This window comes from Amblyraja radiata, chromosome 12 (assembly GCF_010909765.2).
Source record: "Amblyraja radiata isolate CabotCenter1 chromosome 12, sAmbRad1.1.pri, whole genome shotgun sequence".
Lineage (NCBI taxonomy): Eukaryota > Metazoa > Chordata > Chondrichthyes > Rajiformes > Rajidae > Amblyraja > Amblyraja radiata.
Genome location: NC_045967.1, coordinates 41,141,706 through 41,167,300, shown reverse-complemented (window position 1 = coordinate 41,167,300; position 25,595 = coordinate 41,141,706). Strand labels below are relative to the sequence as shown.

Sequence of the window (25,595 nt, the reverse complement as noted above, 5' to 3'; positions counted from 1 at the left end):
ATGTGAGGTTATTCACTTTGGTAGCAAAAGCAGGAAGGCAGATTATTATCTAAATATTGTCAAGTTGGGAAAAGGGGAAGTACAACGGGATCTGGGGATCCTTGTTCATCAGTCAATCAAAGTAAACATGCAGGTACAGCAGGCAGTGAAGAAAGCGAATGGCATGTTGGCCTTCATAACAAGAGGAGTTGAGATAGGGCTCTTAAAGATAGCGGAGTCAGGGGATATGGGGAGAAGGCAGGAACGGGGTACTGATTTGGTATGATCAGCCATGATCACATTGAATAGGTGCTGGCTCGAAGGGCCGAATGGCCTACTCCTGCACCTATTGTCTACTGTCTATTGTAAGTTTTAACTGGCGGCAAGCCCAAAATTGTGGTTACAAAAATAAAGAATATGTTCGTGATCCTGATTAAATATTTATATATGATGTTATCTTTTCAAAGATATCCCATCAGCAAATGACTAAGTGAAAACAAGCATTTTTTTTTGTATGAAGAATGGTCCTGACCAATAACATCACCTATCCAGATTCACCAGAGATGCTGCCTGGCCCATTCAGTTACTCCAGCATTTTGTGCCTTTCTTTGGTAAACTAGCATCTGCAGTTTCTTGTTATACAGGGGCTCAGAAACAAATATATATATATATATTTGTTTCTGAGCCCCTGTATGTTATTGTTCAAAGTATTTCTTGATTCAATAATTTCACCCATCAAATGCTCAGTGTCCCATTCCCAAAATTTCAACCATATCTTCTTATCTTCAAAAACTATCTGCTCAAATCATCATCCCCTCTGTTACTACTTATTAAAGCTACAAAACATCTTTAAATGAAAAGCACATTAGGAGTCATTAATATGTAATACATGAAAATGCATTTTTAATTTGAGTAATAAAAACATTAATTTTAAATACATTTTATAAATTATTTTAAATAAAGTGCAAATGCCGTCAATTGAAAATCTGACCAAGCCTCGAATTTAGAGATGTCCTGTATTTCCATGTTAGAAACGTGATAATCCATAACCAGCATTCACCAATTGAAATGATGCCATCTCTGTGGTACCTGACCTATTCCTATTAAGTAGTTTCTTCTGATCCAATAAGGGTTGAAATGTGCATTTTATTTTGTTCGGGTGTATATTATCTTTTTCCATTCAGCAGTATCTTCTCATTTTCTATTTATAAATTAAATACTCAAATGCATAGGGCCATAGGCCTGTGGCAAACCAATACATTTCATGCTGGGAACTGCCAGCATAAGTTCTATCGTGCATGATCTCAATATATTATATGCCAGGCATTGCATGTTTAAAGTCACTTTTCCTCTTATCGCTCGACCATCTTCAGAAAACACGTACAGTCGGACACTGTGGTCAGAGAATTGGAGTGGATCTGAAAGTTTAGAGTTGGGATAGCAATTGAGTAAACAGTTGCGGCCCCAACACCGAGCCTTGCGGCACTCCACTCGCCACTGCCTGCCATTCTGAAATGATCAGATAGTAGAGAAAGTTACTAAATTGCAGCAGTAGTTAGGGCAATAATAACTTTTCACTTAAAGACTCCTACCTAAAACTGGTTCCCGGCACAAGTCCCCCTCTACCTCTGTTTGTTGGTAAGAATATAATTTTAAATGTTGAACTATTTAGTGACAGGTATAAACACACCTGAACTTCATGAAACATTGCAGATGGAACTCAAAAAAATATTTACTGTTCACATCAGTTTACTCAAAATCTTTATATTACTGATATTTAGCTCCAAGGAGAGATTGGACAAACTTGGCTTGTTTTCTCTGGAGCATTGGAGGTTGAGTGGTGATCTGACAGAAGTATATAAAATAATGGGAGACAGATTGAGAGAGTCTTTTCCCGTCAAATACTGGACGGCACAGATTTAAGACGAGAGGGGAAAAGCTTAAAGGAGTTTTGTGAGGTAAGTTTTTTTTTTTAAACACAAGCAAGTGGAACAGCATCCCTTTCCTCATTAGAACTGCCCCTTCCATCGAATCCTTTAAATCGAGGCTCAAAACCTATTTCTACTCCCTAGCGTTTTTGAGGCCCTCTGAGGGGGCGCTGTAAACAGTTTATGTATGTATTGTTAGGTCTGTGTACCATTGTATGTAGCACATTAGTATCTGCACTGATGTACAGCACTTTGGTCAATGTGAGTTGTTTTTGAATGTGCTATACAAATAAAATTGGTTGATTGATTGATTGATTGAAGTGATAAGTACCTGTATCCACTTCTGGATGGTACACTTTAGGAATATTTAAATACTTTATAGAGGGTGCAGAAGAGATTTAATGAAATTATTCCAGAAATGAGGGATATGAGTTATGTGAATCGACTGGAAAAGTTGGGATGGTTTGCCTTGGAGTGGAGGATGTTGTGTGGGGATCTAGTTGTGTAGGGCTCTGGTAAGACCACATCTGGAGTATTGTGTACAGTTTTGGTCTCCTAATTTGAGGAAGGGCATCCTTGTGATTGAGGCAGTGCAGCGAGATTGATCTCTGGGGTGGCAGGACTGTCATATGAGGAAAGATTGAAAAGACTAGGCTTGTATTAACTGGAGTTTAGAAGGATGAGGGAGGGATCTGATAGAAACATATAAAATTATAAAAGGACCGGACAAGCTAGATGCAGGAAAAATGTTCCCAATGTTGGGCGAGTCCAGAAATAGGGGCCACAGTCTTAGAATAAAAGGGAGGCCATTTAAGATTGAGGTGAGAAAAAACTTTTTCACCCAGAGAGTTGTGAATTTGTGGAATTCCCTGCAACAGAGGGCGGTGGAGGCCAAATCACTGGATGGCTTTAAGAGAGAGTTAGGTAGAGCTCTAGGGGCTTGTGGAATCAAGGGATATGGGGAGAAGGCAGGCATGGGTTATTGATTGGGGGCAAACAGCCATGATCACAATGAATGGCGGTGCTGGCTCAAAAGGCCAAATGGCCTCCTCCTGCACCTATTTTCTATGTTTCTAAAATCGTACAGAGTCGGCAGAGAGAATCTGACATCTGTTTCTTGCCCTTTTTCCCCCAATTGAAACAAAGAATGAAGTTGATTGCTAAAGAATTGGAATTATTATGGGGAAAGATTTATTCATATAGCGAGAGATTACGTCTGATATGCGATGTAAGTAGAACTACTAGAGGCATATCTAATTGTAGCTTTCAGAAGGAAAATCAAAACTTTGCAAATGCTGGAATTCTAAAATGAGAGCAGAAAATGTTGTAAGCATTCAACAGGTCAAGCAGCATCTGAATGTTTCAGGTCCAAAGCCCTTTGTTCAAAACAAATATGGATAACCAACTGAAAAGTAAGACATTTCAAGGCTATGGAGAAAGGCTGGGATGGGGTGCAAATAGCACTTGCATAAAGTGTATGGGTGATCACTGATCGGCATGGAGTCGGTGGTCCGAAGGGCCTGTTTCCACGCTGTATCTCTAAAGCCTATAGCTGACATAGAAACATAGAAACATAGAAATTAGGTGCAGGAGTATGCCATTCGGCCCTTCGAGCCTGCACCGCCATTCAATACGATCATGGCTGATCATCCAACTCAGTATCCTGTACCTGCCTTCTCTCCATACCCCCTGATCCCTTTAGCCACAAGGGCCACATCTTGACATTTGGCATGGACTTGACATTTAAAATTATGCCCTTCAATTCAGTCTTGTGATAGTAGCTCATGTTTCACGATGTTTATGTGTATTTATACAAGTTACTAAATAATTCAACATTTAAAATTATATTTCAACTAACAAATGAAAGTCGAAGGGGAATTTTTGTTTAAAGCCGAAATGTATAATGTATGTGATATGATGATCCAGCACTTATTGGCACCATTTTTGCTTTGTTGTTCTTAATGTCAGAATTTTGAGCTTGCACAGCTTTTTGAATCCTGGGAATCAAAAACACAGATCAAAACAGGAAGTGCCAGGCAGACTCACTTCCACACCCTCAACGCAAAAACGATTTCCCTTCCGGCTGAAGCTGGCCAAGCCATTTACCATACATCCAATCTGTTATTCTAAGATCAGGAAAATATTTGTGCAATTCTGTTGCTGTATGAAGCAAAAGGAACTGAATAATGGCTTGTTCACAGTTTCTAAAATCGGCCTTTCCTTTTTTTGTGTTCAGACAAACAAATCATTTTAATGACTAGCCTTCTATTATATTTCGTTTTTACCACCAAACCTTGTGATCAATATCTCAATCATCTTATTAAATGGCAGAAAGATTTGTTTCGAGAATATTAGTCCAGGTAACTGGTCTGATCGCAAAATACAGCATTATCATCTAGGTTTCAGTAGTATCTCATATCACCGCCATACTGGCTGTCTACTCTTTTTCAAAGGTCTGGACTGATCAGCTGCTCCTTTGTATGTGAGGGAATCTGATTGAGGTTTTACACTCGTAACTTGCTCAGAGTTTGGTTTCTTGAGTGGCATAGATTGTTTGGCATGAAGATTCCTAGTATCTGATTTTGCAGTCTCTGATTGGTTTTGAGCACCGGTTATTGGGGAAGTGGCTTGAGAAGAGGTGAACTTTTCCTTTTGACTTTGGATAGATTTTCTCCCAATCCTTAGTGTTTCCTTCTCAGATACTTGATGTCCCTCTTGTTTCTCTTTGATGCTACTCATGTGTTTAATACTTACTGGTGATGTGACAGATTGCCTCTGTTTAGGTGATTGTAAATTTCTTTGAGTTAAAGTTGGCCTGGGAGATAATTTTTCAGAAACGTGCTCTTTGTCTCCCAGATGTATTGCCTTCTGCTCTTGAGCAAGAATCGAGTTTGGATCATTGTTGTTCACTTTGCTTTTTCTAATTGTAATCAAACTTTGCCTGTTATCTTTGTTTAACCCTGTGTCCCACTGTTGATTTGCCTTGTCAAAAGGATCCTTCTGATGAACACTGGTTTTTACTCCAGTGTAAGTCTTTTTGGCAGTTGGTGAAGATTGGTTTGATCGTTTCCCCTTTGCAGCTGCAGATTGTTCCTCATTTCGCTCCAAGGACTCCCTTTTCCACTTCGAACAATGACTAGGTTTTGATTTTTTCACTATATTTTCATTAGATTTTAGTCTTTTGGTTGGAGTGCTGCACATCGTTCTGTCATTCGGTTTTGAATAATCCTTACTGAGTGGAAGAGTTTGCTGGGATGCTGTGGGTTCTTTCTCAGATTTTTCTGTTTCTTTGATTGTCTCAGGTTCCTGGTTCAGAATGTTCACACTTTCTTTTGGAACAGGATTCGCTCTTTGCATAACACACAACTGTTGATTCAGAACCTTCGCAGATACCTTCCTCATGAGATCTGCTAGTTCAATATCATGAAAGTCTTTAATTACGCGACTAGTATCACGTTCTTGATCCATTTGTGCCACTTCACCAGAGGCATGTGGGCTTTTTGTCCAATGTGGAAGTGAGGAAGTATCCTGATTGAAAGACTTGCAATTCCATCGCCTCATACTCTGATGTCTTAGATTTCTGGAAAGTGCCCTTTCCAGTTCATCTTGACCCAGTTCATTCTCGACCGTGGAACAAATAGCTATGGAGTGCCGTTTTTCTGCATTTTTCTTCTCCATCTGTTGCCTCCTCAGTTCTGCAATTTCACGATTTGTATTCTCCTGAGGAAAGTACAAATAATTCGATTGTTAAGATTTTGGGAAGAAAAATTCCTTATTCCTGTTCTTATCCAGAAACCTTTCTTTAATATCCAGCATATCTAATTGCATTAATCTGCATTAATCCAGCATGCAAAGGACTTTTGGATGTTATAAATACTGCCCAACATGCTTGTAATTACTTTTAAAAGATGTTACAGAATATAATAGAAATGTCTCCAGTGGACTCAGTAAGTTTCAGGGCAGCATTGGAACAAGGGTGCAGGTGAGTCTCGTGGGAAGATTATCCATTGTCTGACCATCACGTTTGATGAATCGTCAGGATTCCCGGGTGGTCAGACAATTGATAATCAGAGTTTTATCATATTTTGGAAAAAACAATAAATAAAAATCATTTTTCTTAAAATTAAAATAGGTAAGGTATATACTTAATTCCATAGCTTTAATTGAGGTTTGAATGAATTATTGTTTTCTAAAATAAAAATGATAATCCATCCTTAAAGAAATAAGTCACTATCTTCAAGAAAGTGTTTGATTAATGTAAAATTAAGATTCATAGAGATGTAGACATACTGTAGAGCTTAGAAACGGGACCATCAGCCCAGCATGTCCATGCTGACCAAGATGCTAATCTAGACAAATCCTATTTAAACCCAATCTTATTGACTACAGAAGATCAACCTTACCAAGCCAGGCAGGAGTCAGCTGGTTTGGAATTATGTGCACATCTCCTGAGTGCGGCCTCCCAATTGTCTGTGCAGGGTATTTTTTCCCAAGGAACATTTGAAGTCATAACTAACAACTGGTTCATTGTGAATGCCTCCACATCACAACTGAAGCGTTCTTAATCCTCATAAATGAACAAGAAAATAAGATCTGCTATTCAAGCCAAGAGTAAAAAATGTTTAATTGTCATATGTACTGCCATCAGAACAATGAAATTCTTACTTGCTACAGCTCAATAAGGTCATCATCATGGATGTTAGTGCTACCAGTCAGTCGTCATTGAGGCATGTCACCTTGTTTTTCTTGGGCACCGGTATTACTGATGTTCTTTAAGGCAAGTGGGAACCTTGGACACTAATAATGAGAGGTTTAGATGTCCACAAAACCTCCAGCCAGTTGGTCGATGCAGGTTTTATAAACATAGTTGGGTATACCATCGGAGTCAGATGGTTTCCGAGGGTCACCCTTGTGAAGGATCTTCAGACATTGGCCTCAGTGGCTAATATTACATTGCCACTATGAACTATGGTGTCCTGAAAAGATACATCAATGTTCCCTCTTTTGCAGCAAGTATAGAAAGCACCGAGCTCGATCAGGAGTAATGCCTTGCTGTTGCTTGAGCTACTCTTGGTTTTGCCTTGTACAACTGATGGTGTGCAAGCCCTGCCAAAACTGTTGAATGTCCATCTCATCCTTCACTTTAGACTGAAAGTATATTTTCTCTTTCTAATGGCCTTATGGCCTCTAATGGTCTGTATGTCCTTTTGGATCCTGTATTGTCAGACTTTAATGAACAAGATCTGGTTCTTACAGATTGTCGACCTGTTTCATCCAAGGCTTCTGGTTAGGAAAGATTTAGATGGTCGTGGGAGGGCATTCCTCCACATATTTCCATTATGAAGTTGGTAACAAGAGATTGGTTAGATCTACACCAAACATTTCAACAGTTATTTTCTTGCCCAAATGTTCTTTGTCAGTTCACATTCACTTTCAACTTCCCACTTGACAGGTGCACAAAACAGATAATTCAGAAGATTGTGTCATTGTAGAAAACACCTGGTCAAGTAACCTCATGTTCTGGTTTTGATTAGATGAGGAACATTAAACGGAATTTGCAGTGAATTTGAACCAGGATTGGTCTTGCTTTTTCGCTTGGAGAGTCTGCATCCTGGGGGCATGAACATTGAATTCTCCCAATTTTTTAGCCCTTGCTGTCTCCTCCCCTTCCTCAGCCCTCGGGCTGCCTCCTCCCATCCCTCAGCCCTCGGGCTCCTCCTCCTCCTTTTTCCTTTCTTCTCCCCGCCCCCCACCTCCCATCAGTCTGAAGAAGGGTTTCGGCCCGAAACATTGCCTATTTCACCTTCCACTTGCTGTAGCTTTGATCTTCATTTGTCTCCTCATGGACTCTCTATTCCCTCTCCTCAGGTCCACACATCCTGTTAATGCTGTAAATACGTTTGCCTTCATTGAGCACTGTGGACAGTGTTCCTGGTCTTGCTAAAATTCTCATGCACTGTATGCAGATGCTGGATTAAATTTTGCAAGTAATTAAACGAGAAAGTAAAGGCTTTCAAGTTTGCACGAGACAGGGTGGATCCAGGCATATCCTGATTTTCAATTGTAAACATGAAAGTAGCTTGCAAAACATGATCACTATTGTGTAGACATATGATAAGTATACATACTGTTATCTAACCCTTTGGCAATATTGGTGCTGTGCTTGGCAACAATAGCATATTACCAATATTTTTATCAACTAGGATAAGGAAAATAAATGTCACTGCAAGAAATTATTGCAGAGTTGACACCTGGAAATTACTTTGACAGTAATAGTGGGCAAACATTACTGAGTCCAGTGGAACCCCACTAGTAACGACCTTACAGTCATATAAAAACGCCCAAGAACCATTATCTTGTCTTTTCTACTAAGCAAATGTTTGATCCAATATTACAGTCTCTCCTGGATGTCCTATAGAATATTACTCTTTGGACCATTCTGCCATGTGGGATATTATGTAACATCTTGTTAAAATCCGTAGAGGTTACATCAAACTCACTGTTCACATAGATCCTCCTTGTTACCTCCACAAAGAATTTGATCAACTTAGTTGGAGATAATCTTCCCTGAATAAATCCATGCCAAAGCTCCTGGGTTAATCTGTACCTTCCTCACTGAATGTCATATTTCCATTTAAGCCTTTTTTTTAATGAAGGCAGTTAATTTGTCCTAATGCTGAACTGTCGTTATTTCTCAACATGCATATGACATGTTAACAGTGTGTACAGGCATCAAAGAAAACCAAGTAAAACAGTGACATTACAATTTCATTGGAGAATTGTGAGGAGGGTGGGGTAGCAATGTGATTCATCTCTATTGTTTTTAGGATGAAATATTACTCCATTCAGTTAAAAGATAACCAGGGAAATAGCATTTTTGCCCTTGCAGCATTCAGTAGGACTCAGCAGTGGCAGGTGATACATTTAATGAGCAGGGATGTATCAACTCGACCAGAGTATGTAGACCTCAATTAACCCAGAGGACACAACTTAATTTAAAAAATGCTTAGAAGGGGAAATAGATGTTGGAGTTATCAACATAAATGTGTAGGTACATGCCAGAGAGAAGCCCTATGTGGCACTTGAACACAGAACAAGGAACAGTACAGCACAAGAAAACAGGCCCTTCAGCCCTCACTGTCTGTGCCGGACATGATGCCAAGACCAACTCTTATCTGCCTGCATATAATCCATGTCCTTCCATTCCCTCCATATTCATAGGAATATCCAATCAACTCCAAAATGCCACTATCGCTTCTGCCTCAACCACCACCCCAGCAGCACCTTCCAGCCACTCACCACCTAGAGGTGGTGATTGCTTGGAAAAAACTTGCCCTATGCATGTCCTTTAAACTTTGCCCCTCTTACCATAAAGCTATGCCCTCTTAAATATTTGATTTTTCCATCCTCTTCACTCATGCAAGTGATTTGGTCTCCTACTAATTGTTCAGCTTCAACACGAGGACACAGCTAATAAAATATCAGTGTGTCTCAGCTAATGATATACAACTTATGCCATCAGGAACACCTGCAATTATATAATTGTCTGGCATGGACAATGGCATCAACTTAACTCGAACTTTACTGAGAATAATTGACAGTACCTGAATTGCTGTTTGGAATTTTTCACAGAAGCTTTTGAGAACAATGCAGTATTCTTCCACCTTAAACTTTTCATCTTCACAGAAATATTCTACCAAAGAGTTTCTCAACTTCTGGAACAATTTCATTTTTTCCCATATTACTTTCAGTTCTTTCTTTGCAGTCTGTAAATGAAAGGAAAACAAAGGCTTACAAAAATGTAATCTGAAGCAACAGATTTATTTTTTCAATTCTTACATTTAGCTCAATGCATTTTAACTTGAAGAATGGATTTTCACAATCGCTTTTGAGAAAAATCCATCCAGCAAACAGAGACTGAGAGAATAAATATCATGCTGAAATGTAATTGCTATTAAACGTAGAAGCACTGAGGATTGTAAGATAATTGAATCGCGTCTGAGTTCCATTCTAACTCCAGCTACTGAGATTGCTTTTTTTCCAGGGAAACTTTGAATATGAATTATCCCAACTTTAAGAGAACCAGTGACAACATTGACAGGATTATCTGAATCAAACAGAGACAGCAATTTGTGGAGCCAACTAGATATATAATTTAAGATATGGTTATTTTCTAAAGGTATCTATTTTTGTTGTATAACATTGAGGTTAATCATATACATATTAGTCCCTCTGAGTACTAATCAACTTTGCTTGCACTTATTCCAAGCTTGCCATCCTGTTGAGCTGAATTACACTTGCTGACAAAACAGAAAACGACCTGTCTTTTAAATGGCTTATGTTGAAGATGAAAGACAGCTAGGAACCTACATAAATGACATGCTACAACATACAATTATTCCTGAGGAAATAAAAATAAAAATTACTATCAAGCATGACATTGCTTTAATCAAACTGTGAATATCTTGCTTATTTTTGGTTGTCTGAAAGCAAGGAAACTTTCAGGCACAGAGCAAAGACAGACGTTCTGGCCTGGTAAGAGGCATTACAGAGTTGATCTGTCAAAGATAGGTTTAGGTTTATTATTGCTCCGACTATATTCTATCTCTGTCCCGCCCACTCCCCTGACATTAGTCTGAAGAAGGGTCTTGACCCGAAACGTCACCCATTCCTTCTCTCCAGAGATGCTGCCTGTCCCGTTGAGTTACTCCAGCATTTTGTGTCTATCATCGATGCCATGGTTTCTATGGTGCATCCGTCGAAGTTTATAAGAGCCATCAGAGTCTTGTTCACTTTCCTCAGTCTCCTAAGGAAGGAGAGGCATTGGTGTGCCTTACATAGAAACATAGAAAATAGGTGCAGGAGGAGGCCATTCGGCCCTTCGAGCCAGCACCGCCATTCATTGTGATCATGGCTGATCGTCCCCTATCAATAACCCGTGCCTGCCTTCTCCCCATATCCCTTGACTCCACTAGCCCCTAGAGCTCTATCTAACTCTCTCTTAAATCCATCCAGTGATTTGGCCTCCACTGCCCTCTGTGGCAGGGAATTCCATAAATTCACAACTCTCTGGGTGAAAAAGTTTTTTCTCACCTCAGTCTTAAATGACCTCCCCTTTATTCTAAGACTGTGGCCCCTGGTTCTGGACTCGCCCAACATTGGGAACATTTTTCCTGCATCTAGCTTGTCCAGCCCTTTTGTAATTTTATATGTTTCTATAAGATACCCCCTCATCCTTCTAAACTCAATTGAATTCAAGCCTAGTCTTTTCAATCTTTCCTCATATGACAGCCCCGCCATCCCAGGGATCAATCTCGTGAACCTACGCTGCACTGCCTCAATCACAAGGATGTCCTTCCTCAAATTAGGAGATCAAAACTGTACACAATACTCCAGATGTGGTCTCACCAGAGCCCTATACAACTGCAGAAGAGCCTCTTTACTCCTATACTGAAATCCTCTTGTTATGAAGGCCAACATTCCATTAGCTTTCTTCACTGCCTGCTGTACCTGTATGCCAACTTTCAGTGACCGGTGTACAAGGACGCCCTGGACTCGCTGTACCTCCCCCTTACCTAACCTAACCCCATTGAGATAAAAAATCTGCCCCCTTGTTTTTGCTGCCAAAGTGGATAACCTCACATTTATCTACATTATACTGCATCTGCCACGCATCTGCCCACTCACTCAACCTGTCCAGATCACCCTGCAACCTCCTAACATCCTCTTCACAGTTCACACTGCCACCCAGCTTTGTGTCATCCGCAAACCTGCTAGTGTTGCTCCTAATTCCCTCTTCCAAATCATTAATATATATGGTAAACAGTTGCGGCCCCAACACCGAGCCTTGCGGCACTCCACTTGCCACTGCCTGCCATTCTGAAAATGACCCATTCACTCCTACTCTTTGCTTCCTGTCTGCCAACTAATTTTCTATCCATGTCAAACCCTACCCCCAATACCATGTGCTCTAATTTTAGTCACCAGTCTCCCGTGCGGGACCTTATCAAAGGTTTTCTGAAAGTCTAGATACACTACATCCACTGGCTCCCCTTCATCCATTTTACTTGTCACATCCTCAAAAAATTCCAGAAGATTAGTCAAGCATGATTTTCCTTTCATAAATCCATGTTGACTTGGACTAATCCTTTTACTGCTATCCAAATGCCCCATTATTACCTCTTTAATAATTGACTCCAGCATCTTTCTAGGCTTCTAGCCTTCTAGGCTATTGCATCAATGTGCTCAGTTGTACAGAATGGTCAAGAACAGATACATTATTTTGGGATGTATTATTTTATGTTAAGTTGTGGATGTGCAGTAAAATGACATGCCTTGGACAGGTGAACACATAATGAACTTCCAGATGAAATAATATAATTATTTAACAACTAGATGTCGCAGCAGAAGAACTCTTGGTTTGATCTGCAAGATGACCAGATGCACATATTTTAAAAGTATAGTGATTGAAGCAATCCACAAACATAGGTTTGTTCTAAAGTTTGACAGAATTCTTGAAGGCACCATTCTCTTGTAGACTTTTACATGAGTGTATGAGGATAATGTCAGTATTCAATTCTTTGAGCTACGATCTGAAATTAGATCAAAGTTCTGTTTCTTAGAAAATCTTTCAAGTATACTTCTGAGGATGCTGACTGCAGAAGAGCATATGGAACTTGCACTGTAGTGAACAATGTTAACTACTAACAAACAATTTCCCTTTGTTTTCCACGTCATCTCCCTTTGAGCACAAGCAGTAACTGTAGGAGCCATTAAGCTTAAGTCAGTATATTATATTTTTAGTTTTTATCTGTCTGTACTTTTGTAGGTGGGATTTGATACGTAGAAGGGTTTGTCTACTTTGGAGGAGACTAGAGCAGACTCATGGAGTTGAGTTTTAGTTTGTCTCGAGGGATGTGAAGGCTAACAGTTGTTACCACGATCTCACCATCACACGAGACACCACACTCTTATAAGAAGTATGCCATGAATGGAACAACTATTGAGAAGGGAAAGTTATGAATTACTTCAATAAGGACCAATTAATCAAGAAGCAACGTCTGGAGAATTTGTTTTTGCTATCATAAGAGTTCGGTGAGTGCGTAAACTATAGCTCCATCACATTGCTGAGAAGTAATAGCTATCGGAATTGGACTATGAGAAGGTATAGAAACAGCCATTACAGTAACAATATAATCAAGATGTCCCAAATATCAAACAAATTGGAAAACACATTTTAAGGACAATTGTTAACACAATCATAGGAAATACACCCCAAATAAGGGTATCTGAACAACCATATGTTCTATGCAACTTTATTTATTTGTGACCACTGCCACGCTTATGTTAGATGCAGCCAACCAGAGATAATATTTAAAACACAATTCCTCTGTCTGTCTGTGTTCCTCTGTAATCAAAAAATACTTGTTGTCACAATAAGTACAGTGCCCTCCATAATGTTTGGGACAAAGACCCACCAATTATTTATTTGCATCTGTACTCCACAATTTGAGCTTTGTAATAAAAAAAATCACGTGGTTAAAGTGTACACTGTCAGATTTTATTAAAGGCAATTTTTATACAGTTTGATTTCACCTTGTAGAAATTACAGCTGTGTTTATACATAGTCCCCTCATTTCAGGGCACCATAATGTTTTGGACACATGGCTTCACAGGCTTTTGTAATTGATCAGGTGTGTTTAATTGCCTCCTTAAGGCAGGTATAAGAGAGCTCTCAGCAGTAAAGGGCCTGTCCCACTTGGGCGTCATTTATGCGACAGTGACTGTCGCGCGACAATTGTCTCGCAGTACGACAATCGCGCGCCGTGCTCTTGAGGGCCCTGCTTCTTTTGGGAGTCATTTGCGATGTTGTTCGTACTTAGTCCGATTACCGTGGCAAGGATTTTCTCAGTGAAAAATGTTCAAAACTATGGGCTCTTTATACCCGTGTGGTCACGTGGTGCGGTACTCAAATGATACGCAAATGGCACGACGACGGCGTATGAGCGGCGCATGGTTACGGACGTTGACGCATGGTGACGCAAAAATAAATTAGCATAGGCAATGTTCGTGTGTCACCGTGCGTAACCATGTGTCACCACGCCCTACATGTATGCTGTCAGTACGTCAGCGTACACCATCAGTACGTCAGCGTGCGCAAGGGATACGTCACGCAAGTGGCGCGCGAGGATTTTGAGCATTACAAAATCCTGGGTTGCCGCGCGTGACCGCACGTCATTGCATACGCCATGACGCCTCACCATGCGCCATGTGCGCGTCATGCTCGCGTCACGACGCGCCAACCAATTTTTAGGATGTCCCGCAAATGACGCCCAAGTGGGATAGGCCCTCTAGTCTTTCCTTCAGTCTTTCCATCACGATTGGAAACTTTCATTGCTGTTTATCAACATGAGGACCAAAGTTGTGCCAATGAAAGTCAAATAAGCCATTATAAGACTGAGAAACAAGAATAAAACTGTTAGAGACATCAGCCAAAACTTACCAAAATCAACTGTTTGGAACATCATTAAGAAGAAAGAGAGCACTGGTGAGCTTACTAATCGCAAAGGGACTGGCAGGCCAAGGAAGATCTCCACAGCTGATGACAGAAGAATTCTCTCTACAAAAAAAGAAAAATCTCCCAAACACCTGTCGGACAGATCAGAAACACTCTTCAAGAATCAGGTTATTATTATTTTGTGTCATCACATAACTGTTTGCCAATAGCGAGCAAATTTTAGTGCCACGTCGTTGGCCTCTGCAAGGTCCTTTACAGTGCATGTGTCACAGCTCAGGAGATGTTCCATCGTCTGGAGGCCCCGTCCGCACTCGCAGTCTGCCGCATTTTCAGCATATCCCCACTTCAGCATCTTCAATTTGCTCCTTCCCATGCCTGTCCGCAGTCTATTGAGACTGCGCCAGGTTATCCATGGTTGGTCGGAACCTGGCGGGGTTTCTCGGAGGGATCGATTACCATGTGAATGTTTCCGGAGATTACTCTAGTCACTCTTCCCGGAGTTTGAGCCTTATGGATGGTGCACTGCAGTCCAGGCGATGGACAGAAGAGAGGAAACTTCTGCGTGATTTCAAACGCTGAGGTAGCAAAGGGTGGTCATGTAAGAGGTGTCTTTCATCCTCTGATTGTCTGAGGTGTTCTTTTTGACTAGCTACAGCTCTTCTGATTCCAGGGGGTGCAATGCCAGAGAGTAGGTAGATGTTGTCAGTCTTGTTAGGTTTCATGCATCTACTGATGCAGCGACAACTTGTGTTTAGTACAGGATCAATCTTCCTTGCATGAGCTGAGCGCTCCCATACTGCACAGGCACACTCATCAGTGGGGAAGCAGAGAGCCAGATCTGTTGATCGAATGGTTGTAGAATTTGTTTCCATTTTGAGGCAAGCAGCTTACTAACAGGTATGGATTTGTCAATGACCACTGTCTGCAGAAGACTTCATGAACAGAAATACAGAGGCTACACTGCAAGATGGAAACCACAGGTTAGTCGCAAAAATAGGATGGCCAGGTTAGAGTTTGCATTAAGTACTTAAAAAAGCAACCACAGTTCTGGAAAAAGGTCTTGTGGACAGATGAGACGTAGATTAACTTATATCAGAGTGATGGTGAGAGCAAAGTATGGAGGAGAGAAGGAACTGCCCAAGATCCAAAGCATACCACCTCATCTGTGAAACACGGTGGTGGGGGTATTATGTCCTGGGCAGGTATGGCTGCTGAAGGTACTGGCTAACTTATCTTCATTGATGATACAACTGCTGATGGTAGTAGCATCATGAATTCAGAAGTGTATAGACACATCCTATCTGCTCAAGTTCAAACAAATGCCTCAAAACCCATTGGCCGGCAGTTCATTCTACAGCAAGACAATGATCCCAAACATACTGCTAAAGCAACAAAGTTTTCCAAGCTAAAAAATGGAAAATCTTGAGTGGCCAAGTCAATCACCCGATCTGAACCCAATTGAGCATACCTTTTATATGCTGAAGAGAAAACTGAAGGGAACTAGCCCCCAAAACAAGCGCAAGCTAAAGATGGCAGCAACATAGGTATGGCAGAGCATCACCAGAGAAGACACCCAACAACTGGTGATGTCCATGAATCACAGACTTCAAGCAGTCATTGCATGCAAAGGATATGCAACAAAATACTAAACATGACTACTTTCATTCACATTACATTGCTGTGTCCCAAACATTATGGTGCCCTGAAATGGGGGGGGGGCTATGTATAAATACTGCTGTAATTTCTACATGGTGAATGTATAAAAATGTATAAAAATACCCTTTACTAAAATCTGATAATGTGCACTTTAACCACATGTGATTTTTTTTCTATTACATATCTCAAATTATGGAGTACAGAGGCAAATAAATAAATGATGGATCTTCGGCCCAAACATTTTGATGGGCACTGTATAATCCTGGTCAGAAATGGACCAGACCAGTAACCAAACTGTTGATTCTCAATAAGCCAAAAAGTTGTAAGACCACTAAAAATTGATCTAACATCCTGATCTAACTGGTTTTAATACCAAAATTAAACTTGTAAACTTGGATTCATGAGAGACCCTAATGACAATTGTTTAACATTTCAAGTCAAGATGAAATTTAGCTTCAGCTCAAATATAAATGTTGCAACTCGTTGGAAGGAACAAACAAATAAAAACTTCACTCTTCCAAACGATGTGGTCATAATCTTTGTTATCCTGTACATTAACTGATACATTTAATATATTGTAAAGATTTATAACACTGTCCTGCTATTCCAACTTGTTACTTCAATTTCAATAAACTTAACAGGAGTGGAAGGGAAGACTTCATTATTTACTTAATTTTGTGTTTAACTAGCTTTACCTGCAGGAATGATGTTATCTGTGCTTCAAGCTCTGGATCTTCATGCAAATTTGTCTGGAGAGAATCAAGTCTTTCCTCCAGTTTATTTAGCTCTTCTGTCAACCCATCTTCAGATAACCTTGGACACGGCAGAGTTTGAAGTTAATAAATGTATTTTCCCAGATCTTCTCAATCCTAAACTTGTAATTTTGGAACTTCTGTGTAAATATATTAAGATTTGCTAAAATCTCATATAGTCTCTATCAGTCAAAGAAATTATTTAATGTTCACTCCATGTTATGCTCTTTATTAAATGTCTGTCAGGTTATCTCTCAAAATAAAAGCCACTAAATGCAGTTGGCTTTCAATGTTTGTTACTTATAACTATTAACTGTTGATCATGAGTTCAATGGACATCCATTGGACATCTCTTCAATGGACATCCAAAGAAATCTTGGATTAAATTATCCTCTCTCCTCCCTTGTTCTATCAGTAGTCGAGTACTACTTGTTGTTTGAAATCATCAGTCATCATTCAGGAATCTTAAGTTTATCACAAGATTTGGACCAGTTGGGAAGGTGAGCCAAGGAATGGCAAATGGAAGTTAACTCTAATAAGAGTGAAGTATTGTACTTTGGTTTGTCAAACCAGAGCAGAACTTACACAGTAAATGGTAGAGCCACGGTGAGCATAGCAGAACATAAATATGTGGGAGTACAGATGCATCTTTCCCTAAAAGTGGAGAGTCAGGTAGTCAGTATGGTGAAGAAGATATTTGGCATGCTTGGCCTCTTGTGAAGGCTATTGAGACCAAAGGTTGGGACATTACAGGCAACTGCAACATTAGTGTAAAGCTTTACTTGTAAAGCAGCACAAATGTACAGCATGAATTTAACTATATTTGAATCAATGCAAGATGGATGACTTCTTCATGGAAAACAAGGATATTGAACATTTATGGTCCTAAAGTAAATGAGAAATAATAAGACACAAAAGCTGGAATAACTCAGCGGGACAGGCAGCATCCCTGGAGAGAAGGAATGGGGGATGTTTCGGGTTGAAACCCTTCTTCAGACTGGATAAGGATCAGGAAAACGAGAGATATAGACGATGATGTGTAGAGAAAAAGAACAACGAATGAAAGATATGCAAAAATGTAACGATGATAAAGGAAACAGGCCATTATTAACTGTTTGTAGGTTGAAAATGAGAAGCCAGTGTGACTTGGGTGGGGGAGGGATAGAGAGAGGGAATGCTGGAGCAACCTGAAGTGAGAGAAATCAAATGTCATACCACTGGACTGTAAGCTGCCCAAGTGAAATATGAGATGCTTTTCCTCCAATTTGCGTTTAGCCTCACTCTGACAATGGAGGAGACCTAGGACAGAATGGTCTGTGTAGGAATGGGAAGGAGAAATAAAGTGTCCAGCAACTTATCAGGTAGGTTCAGGCGGGCTGAGTGAAGGTGTCCGCGAAACGATCGCCCAGTCTGCGTTTGGTCTCCCCGATGTATGAGTCCACATCTTGAACAATGGATACAGTATATGAGGTTGGAGGAGGTCCAAGTGAACCTCTGCCTTAACCTAAAAGGACTGTCGCGGTCCCTGGACAGAGTGGAGGGAAGAGCTATAGCAACAGGTGTAACATCTTCTGCAGTTGCAGGGGAAGTTACCTGGGGAGGGGGTGGTTTGGGTTGGAAGGGATGAGTTAACCAAGGAGTTGCGGAGGGAACGGTTTCTGTGGAAGGCGGAAAGGGGTGGAGATGGGAAAATGTGGGTTGTGGTGGGATCCCGTTGGAGGTGGCATAAATTTCAGAAGGATTATGTGTTGTATGCGATGGCTGATGAGGTTGAAGGTAAGGACGAGAGGGACTCTGTCCCTGTTGTGACTGGGGGGGGTGGGCAAGAGCGGAGCTGCAAGGTACCGAGGAGACAAGAGTGAGGGTCTCATCTATAACGGGAGAGAGGAACCCCAGACGCGGCGTAGACCGATAAATTGGGAGTAGGGGATTGAGTCTTTGCCGGAAGCAGGGTGGGAAGAAGTGTAGTCGAGATAGTTGTGGGAGTCAGTGGGTTTGTAATAGACATCAGTCAATAGTCTATTTCCCGTGATGGAGACTGTAAGATCAAGAAAGGGGAGCGAGGTGTTGGAGATGGTCCAAGTAAATTTGAGTGCAGGATGAAAGTTGGTGGCGAAGATGATGAATTCCATGAGTTCTGCATGGGTGCAGCAGGTAGCACCGATGCAGTCATCAATGTAACAGAGATAGAGTTCGGGGATAGGGCCAGTGTATGCCTGGAACAGGGATTGTTCAATGTACCCTACAAAGAGGCAGGCATAGCTGGGGCCCATGCGGGTGCACATAGCTACACCTTGGACTTGGAGGAAGTGGGAGGAGTCAAAGGAGAAGTTGTTGAGGGTGAGGACCAGCTTCGCTAGGCAGATTAGAGTGTGAGTAGAGGGAAATTGAATGGTTCTGTGGTTGAGGGAGAAAGAGGGCTTCAAGGCCTTCCTGGTGGTGGATAGATGTGTAGAGTGACTGAACATCCATAGTAAAGATGAGGGAGTGGGGGCTAGGAAAGCGTGTCATTAAAGAGACGAAAGGCATGTGAGGTATCCTGGACTTATCCGGGAGATATTGGACCGGGGGATAGGATAGAGTTGAGATACATGGATATCATTTCCGTGGGACAGGAGCAGGCAGAAACAATGGGTCTGCCAGAGCAGTTGTGATTGTGGATTTTGGGGAGAAGGTAAGTAAGAGGAGATAATAAGATAAATATTACATGAAGAAATGTTGGTGTGCAGTAGGTGTCAGATTTGTTGGGTTTCTGACTGCACAGTAATGGCGGTGCAATGTAAAGTCGGGCTGTCGGGAAGATAATTCATCCTACCTAGCAGCTTCACCAATGTGTTCGAGTTTATCCGGAAAGGAGAGAAGGTTCTTGTCTTTTTTTCCTGCCTCCTGTTGAAGAACGGAGTGTTAATTCTGTCAATAAATGAGCTGCAATGGATTTCTGACATGAAGACACTGAAATTCACTGGAGGGAGGAACTCTGCTCCAGGCCATTGAAATTCAAACAAATCCCAAATTTGCATATACCATTTTTGTGATTAATTTAAATGGCAAATTACAAACTTCAGCCTCAGTAATTTAATATATTACAGTGCCTCAATGCATAATTTTAATTTTATTTAAATGTTATCGTGTAGGATGACTCCTGGGATGTGGACTTCATCACAAAGATTGTATATATATTGGATTATTTTGTGCATGGAGAGGTCTTCTTTATGCCAGAGGTTAAGAGGAATGCCTGCAGTGAAAACTGATGAAGATATAAGCCACACAAACAACTGAATATGAAATCAAAATCTGGAAAGTATGAAGGTTAAAAATATATCGGCTACCTTAAGTTTGTTATCATACTTTTAAATACATGTTTTTTAGAGAGCACAAATTGTCTCATGTACAGTATGCAATGATAGAAACAAATGTATTTTTGATAGGCAGAGCCACACCACCATATATGTTTATTGTCAAGCTGCTAACATTTCTCTCTTAGGTCCATGGCTTAACTTATCTTTCTGATAAATAAAACCAGTTCAGACATAATTGAGATTTTTATTGGATTTATGCTCCTATAAGAAAAATCTAAATAACTCAAGTAAAATAACATACATAAAAGCAAAGTCGCTACTTAGAAGACAATGTTTCTTAAAGATTTAAATATTTCTGATGAAAAAAGTCATAATATTCAAGGATATTATTTTTGGAAGCACAATTTTACTTGGAACGTAGGGCTGCCAAAAACTTTGTGCAAGTGCCATTAAATGTAAAACCTGGCAGAACTGGTATTAATGATAAACATTAAACTACCGCAAAGATGAGATTTGGGTTATTTCTCTGAGCCAGAAAGACCTTTACAAAAGCACATTGAGGTCAGTCCATGTTCTTTTGTCAGTTTTAGTTATAAATGTCACAAGTATCGCCCACAGTTATATTTATTTTTTAATAAATACAGAGTCTGTAAAATGTTTCTAATATAACCCACCAACATGTATTTTATGCAGACAGCTCTCATTACCCATGATGTATGGGGATACAGACTTCCCATAGGTAACAAATACATGAATACCATTATGCTCTCTCCAAGGCAGAGGTTGTTGATAGCATAAAGTTCTCTACTTCCTATGCTTATTCTTATCATTATGTGAGATGCGGTCTATTAAGGCTGTATCACTGGCAAGCTTGTAAATGGAATTAGAGCAGAATTTGATGCACAGTTGTGAGTGTATAGGGAGCATAGTAAGTGGCAAAGAATGCAGCCTTGCGGGACACAATTGCTAAATATTATCATGAAAGATGTCTTGTTACCTATCCTTACAGATTGCAGTCTATTGGTTAGGAAGTTAAGGATTCAATTGCTGAGTTTTAAGTCTAGGAGTTTGTAGAAGAGTTCAGTTGGGATGATGTTGAAAAATGAGCTATAGTCAATAAATGAGGCACTGAATTGTTTGATTTAATAAATAACACTCACAGGCAAAGGGATATATCTGTATGCATTCTCGCTCTTTGGAGGTGTCTCAAATCCTTTTGCTGCAGCTCAAAGCCTCAGAAAAAATTAAAGTTGGGATCTGGGATTGACCTTGTGAATTTGCAGATCCACAGATAAGAAATCAGTGGACAATGAGGACTGCGTGCATCAATTTTTACAGATTAGAAACTTGCAGAATTTTAAACAGAGTACTATTCATATATAAATTATTTTGTAAGATTCATTGGAAAATATTTTATTCCATATATACTCTATGCAATTTCACTGCGGACATATTCTGGCAATGCTGCCACTGTTAGTACCTATACTCATAATCTGCTTTGGAATTGAGAATGCTTCCATTGGCACAATTGTAAAGCACCTGCCACAGTGCTACATCCAAACAACTAAACTGCAGTAAACCCTTTAAATTCAATGGTCTATCAAAGCTTTACTTCCTTTCCCGATTCCAAAATAAGGGGAGATATTATTTCTTACTACATTTCTGTTTCCAAGCCAACAACAAAACAACTAACATTCAAATAAAGGCAACCTGCAATAAGGGTTTGGTTTATTTTTAGAATACTTACCATGGCCACAAAGTGCATCAGGTTCATGCCAGGTTTATTTGCTTTTATGTCAGCGAGTTTCAATAATGACGCAAGGCGAAATCCTGCAGCATTTCCTGAATATCCTCCCTGCAAATGTAACAAGGAAACAACATAAACACAAGGAACTGCAGACATTGGTTCACAAAACTACAAAACTGTGCATGGTGATAAAAACAATGTGATTTGTTTTTGTAATTAGAATCGTTGCATTATCTTGCATAGCACTTTCTGCCGGGTATTAATTTATAATATCACTGTTGATCCTCAGGTCTGAACACCTACAGGTATATTCCCTCAGAATTTGAATAAAAGGAATCTGCTGTAAATCCCTTTCCAGGCACTCCCTGTAACTAGTGGAGAGGCAGAGCATCAGGGTGGTGTTGGGTAGACTGAGACAAACAGCATGACTGCTCCATACACAGCGAGTGCAGGATATTTTGGGATCAGGCATAGGGTTGCCAACTGTCCTGTATTTGCCGGGACATCTCATATATTGAGCTAAATTGGTTTGTCCCCAATGGGACCGCCCTTGTCCCGTATTTGACTGCTATTACTCGGGTCGAGGGGACTGTCGGGTCGGAGCGCCGCGTCCGGCCCCGCCTCACCCGTCCCGACGTAGTGCAGCCCATGGAGTGCAGCAGCAGCAATGCCTCGCCCGTGGCCCCGTCGGTCGGCAGCCTGGCCAGCTGTCCAACCTTCGGACCTTCGCTTACCGCCAACACCACCACCCCTCCTTCTCATGGCCGATCATCGGTTCATGAGGTGGATGGGGTGCCGGACTCCTTAGCTGGGCTTTGTGTGCAGTCCAGCACCCGGGCCAACTCATCACTTTACCCAGCCATGGCCGAGTCGGTCAGCAAATTGTCATCGGGAATTTGTCCCTTATTTTGACCATTTGTCCCTTATTTGGGAGTGAGTACGTTGGCAACCCTAGTCAGGCAGCACCTGCTCCATGTGTTAATACAGTGCCTGGATTCCACAAAACCTTACATCTCAGCTCCCCAGCTATCACCATTGACTTTGTTATCATACCCATCAGGAGGTGATGAGAGAGACTGCAGGATCTGGGCGGACTGTCAACACATGGCACATTCACTGCTAGATCCCAGTAATGACCACACTCACTGTGCTGGCCGGGATGCAACCTTGAGCTCATGGCAGTGCTGAGAAGTCATTTGGATCTGCCTGCCCACCCTAGACCAAACAGCTTCTCCACACTGAGTCGTGACTGATTCATCGTGGGAATCATACCAGGTTCCAGTTCTACAGCACTGACAGCAAAACATCTCTCTATATATAATGCCATAATGCTGATTCCATTAGTGCTCTCATTCAGTGCTCAGTGGAGGTCCACTGCAATTGTTTAGCACGTTGCTATCTTAAATGGTAATACTATTAGGGTAACAAACTGGAAGGCTGAGCATGATTATAAGCAAAACCTCAGTGCATTAGACGGTAAGTGCAATTTTTATTTTCCACAGATCAATGCACAATATTCCTGAACTGAAATGGAACTAAAAATAGGTAGGGATGATGGAATCACAACCCTTAGAGAATCATAGGGACATACAGCACAGAAGCAGGCCCATGGCCCAGCTCACACATGCCGACCAGGTGTAATCCCTGAGTAAGCCTTATCTGCTTGTGTTTGGCCCATATCCCTCCAAATATTTCCAATCCATGTACCTGTCTAATTGTCCTTTAAATGTGCCTGCCTCCGCAACTTTCTCTGACAGCTGGTTCCATATATCCTCACCAGCCTCTACGTGACATAAATGCCCCTCAGGTCTCTTTTAAATCTTTTCCCCCCATACCTTAAACCATGTTCTCTAGTTCTGGACTTCTTCAACCTGGAAAAAGATTGACCTTAACTATGCCTCCCATGATTTCCATCCCTTTATAAGCTCACCACTCATCCTTCTACGCCCCAAAGAAAAAATCCTAGCTTTCCAGCCTCTCCTTGTGACTCAAGTCATTGAGCCCTGCAAGCATCCTGGTGCATCTCTTCTGCACCCTTTCCAGCTTAACACCATCCTTCCCTCCAAATGTGGCCTCACCTACATCGTGTACAGCTAAAGCATGAAGCCCCAACTCGCATAATATCCTTATCGATAAAGGCATGCGGGGTGGGAGATTGCAACCTTCACGTGATCCGCCCTGTTTCGACAAATGCAATGAACCCGGTGTGCACAGTAATAATAATAATAATAATAATATATTTTATTCAATCAAATAAGATCAAATAGAACAAGTTGTCCTACAACTTTAGGCTGTGCACGCCATATGCAAGAAGAAGAAGAAGAAGAAGAAGAAGAAGAAGAAGATAAAGGCATGCCAAATGCCTGCTTCCTCACTCTATCCACCTGTGTTGCCACATTTTGAAAATTATGTACCTGCACACCATTAACTTACTTTGTTCATTAAAAATGAAGATCCTGAGCTTCCAATCACCAATGATTTCAATTCTCCATCCCACTCCTACTTTGAGCTCTCTGTCTTCTATCTCCTACTTTGTTCCAATATGTCTAAGGCACACTTGAGGAATGGCACCTACCTTGTGTCTCGGAACTTTGCAGCCCTCAGGCATTCAAATGGAATTTATCAAATTGAGGTAACAATTCCCTTTCACACATGTCTGTACCTTTCTAATTACATTTTTTTTTTTTTTCTCTTACAACTGCCAAGTTATTATATCGAGACAACTTTGGTCTCCATTCCCTCTGTGCTCCTCATCCTCCCTTTCTCAGTAAATTGAAATACCCTTTTCTCATTGTGCCTGAAATGTCAACTCTGTTTCTCTCTACAATGATTCTGCTCTACCTCTGTGAGTACTTCCAGAACATTCTGTTTATGTTAGTTGTTGTGTAATTGGCTATCACGAACACTTGGCCAACGATACATCAAAGGGTGTTGAAACATCCCACCACCCCCATCATCTCATAATCTCTATCTCTGTTCAGGCTGTGGGTGGTTTAAATACTTCTCTTCTTCATAGCATCCTCTCTTATCACTTATGTAATGCCGTACATTTCCCTTCTGAATTATTTCACTTACATCGTATCAGGCTGTTGAGCAGGAAGAAAGTGAAAGCACTCAATCACTCTCAACCACTAACTCAAATATTAGCACTCTGTATATAATAAGGGGTAGTTTAAGGGTAGAATCCCAAGTAAATCACCAAGCAGTTGGAAGTCAAATGCCAGCTCTCCAGAGAGGAAAGTCATGCACCAGTTCTGCACCAGCAACTCAACTGATAACAAAAACTCATCACCTTGTAATTATAGGCTGAAGTGTTGCACATACAGAGAATTGTGATATTTGCAGGCCTGTCCCAAAATCTCACCTCAACTGCAGCACAGCAAAAGCCACCCAACATTTGAATGCAGAAAGAAGGCTCACACTTATGGAATGATGACTCAGGAATCCTGTATTTAAAGGAGCCTCACAGCACTCCAACAATCTCTTCTCCCACTGATTATCAAATTATTATAGCCTGGTTCCAGGTAAGTGGTAGTGCTTCTCAGTCTCAGGACAGAAGCTTGTAGCTGCTACTATTACCATTCCCCCAGCCATCTCACAATTGCCCATCAACCAATTATTCCACACCACAAGGCGGCAATCATCCACAACCTGTCTACAGACACCAAGGGAGTGCTGTAAATAAGTCATATGACAGGGTACATCACTGAAGATGGG

The 25,595-nt window shown here is 40.9% G+C and overlaps 1 protein-coding gene across 1 annotated transcript in view; it reads right to left on the bottom strand.

Annotated features, from left to right (window-relative positions):
• Positions 1 to 3,557: 3,557 nt before the first annotated feature.
• LOC116979125 (FH2 domain-containing protein 1-like) overlaps positions 3,558 to 25,595 on the bottom strand; it is a 45,793-nt gene continuing 23,755 nt past the window's right edge. Inside the window, exons 8-12 of the mRNA XM_033030612.1 lie at positions 21,879 to 21,986; positions 19,648 to 19,718; positions 16,776 to 16,893; positions 9,512 to 9,673; positions 3,558 to 5,627 (exon numbers count right to left, since the gene is read on the bottom strand). Of these exons, the coding sequence (XP_032886503.1) occupies positions 4,326 to 5,627; positions 9,512 to 9,673; positions 16,776 to 16,893; positions 19,648 to 19,718; positions 21,879 to 21,986 (1,761 nt within the window). The 3' untranslated portion in view covers positions 3,558 to 4,325. The remainder of the gene's footprint in view (positions 5,628 to 9,511; positions 9,674 to 16,775; positions 16,894 to 19,647; positions 19,719 to 21,878; positions 21,987 to 25,595) is intronic.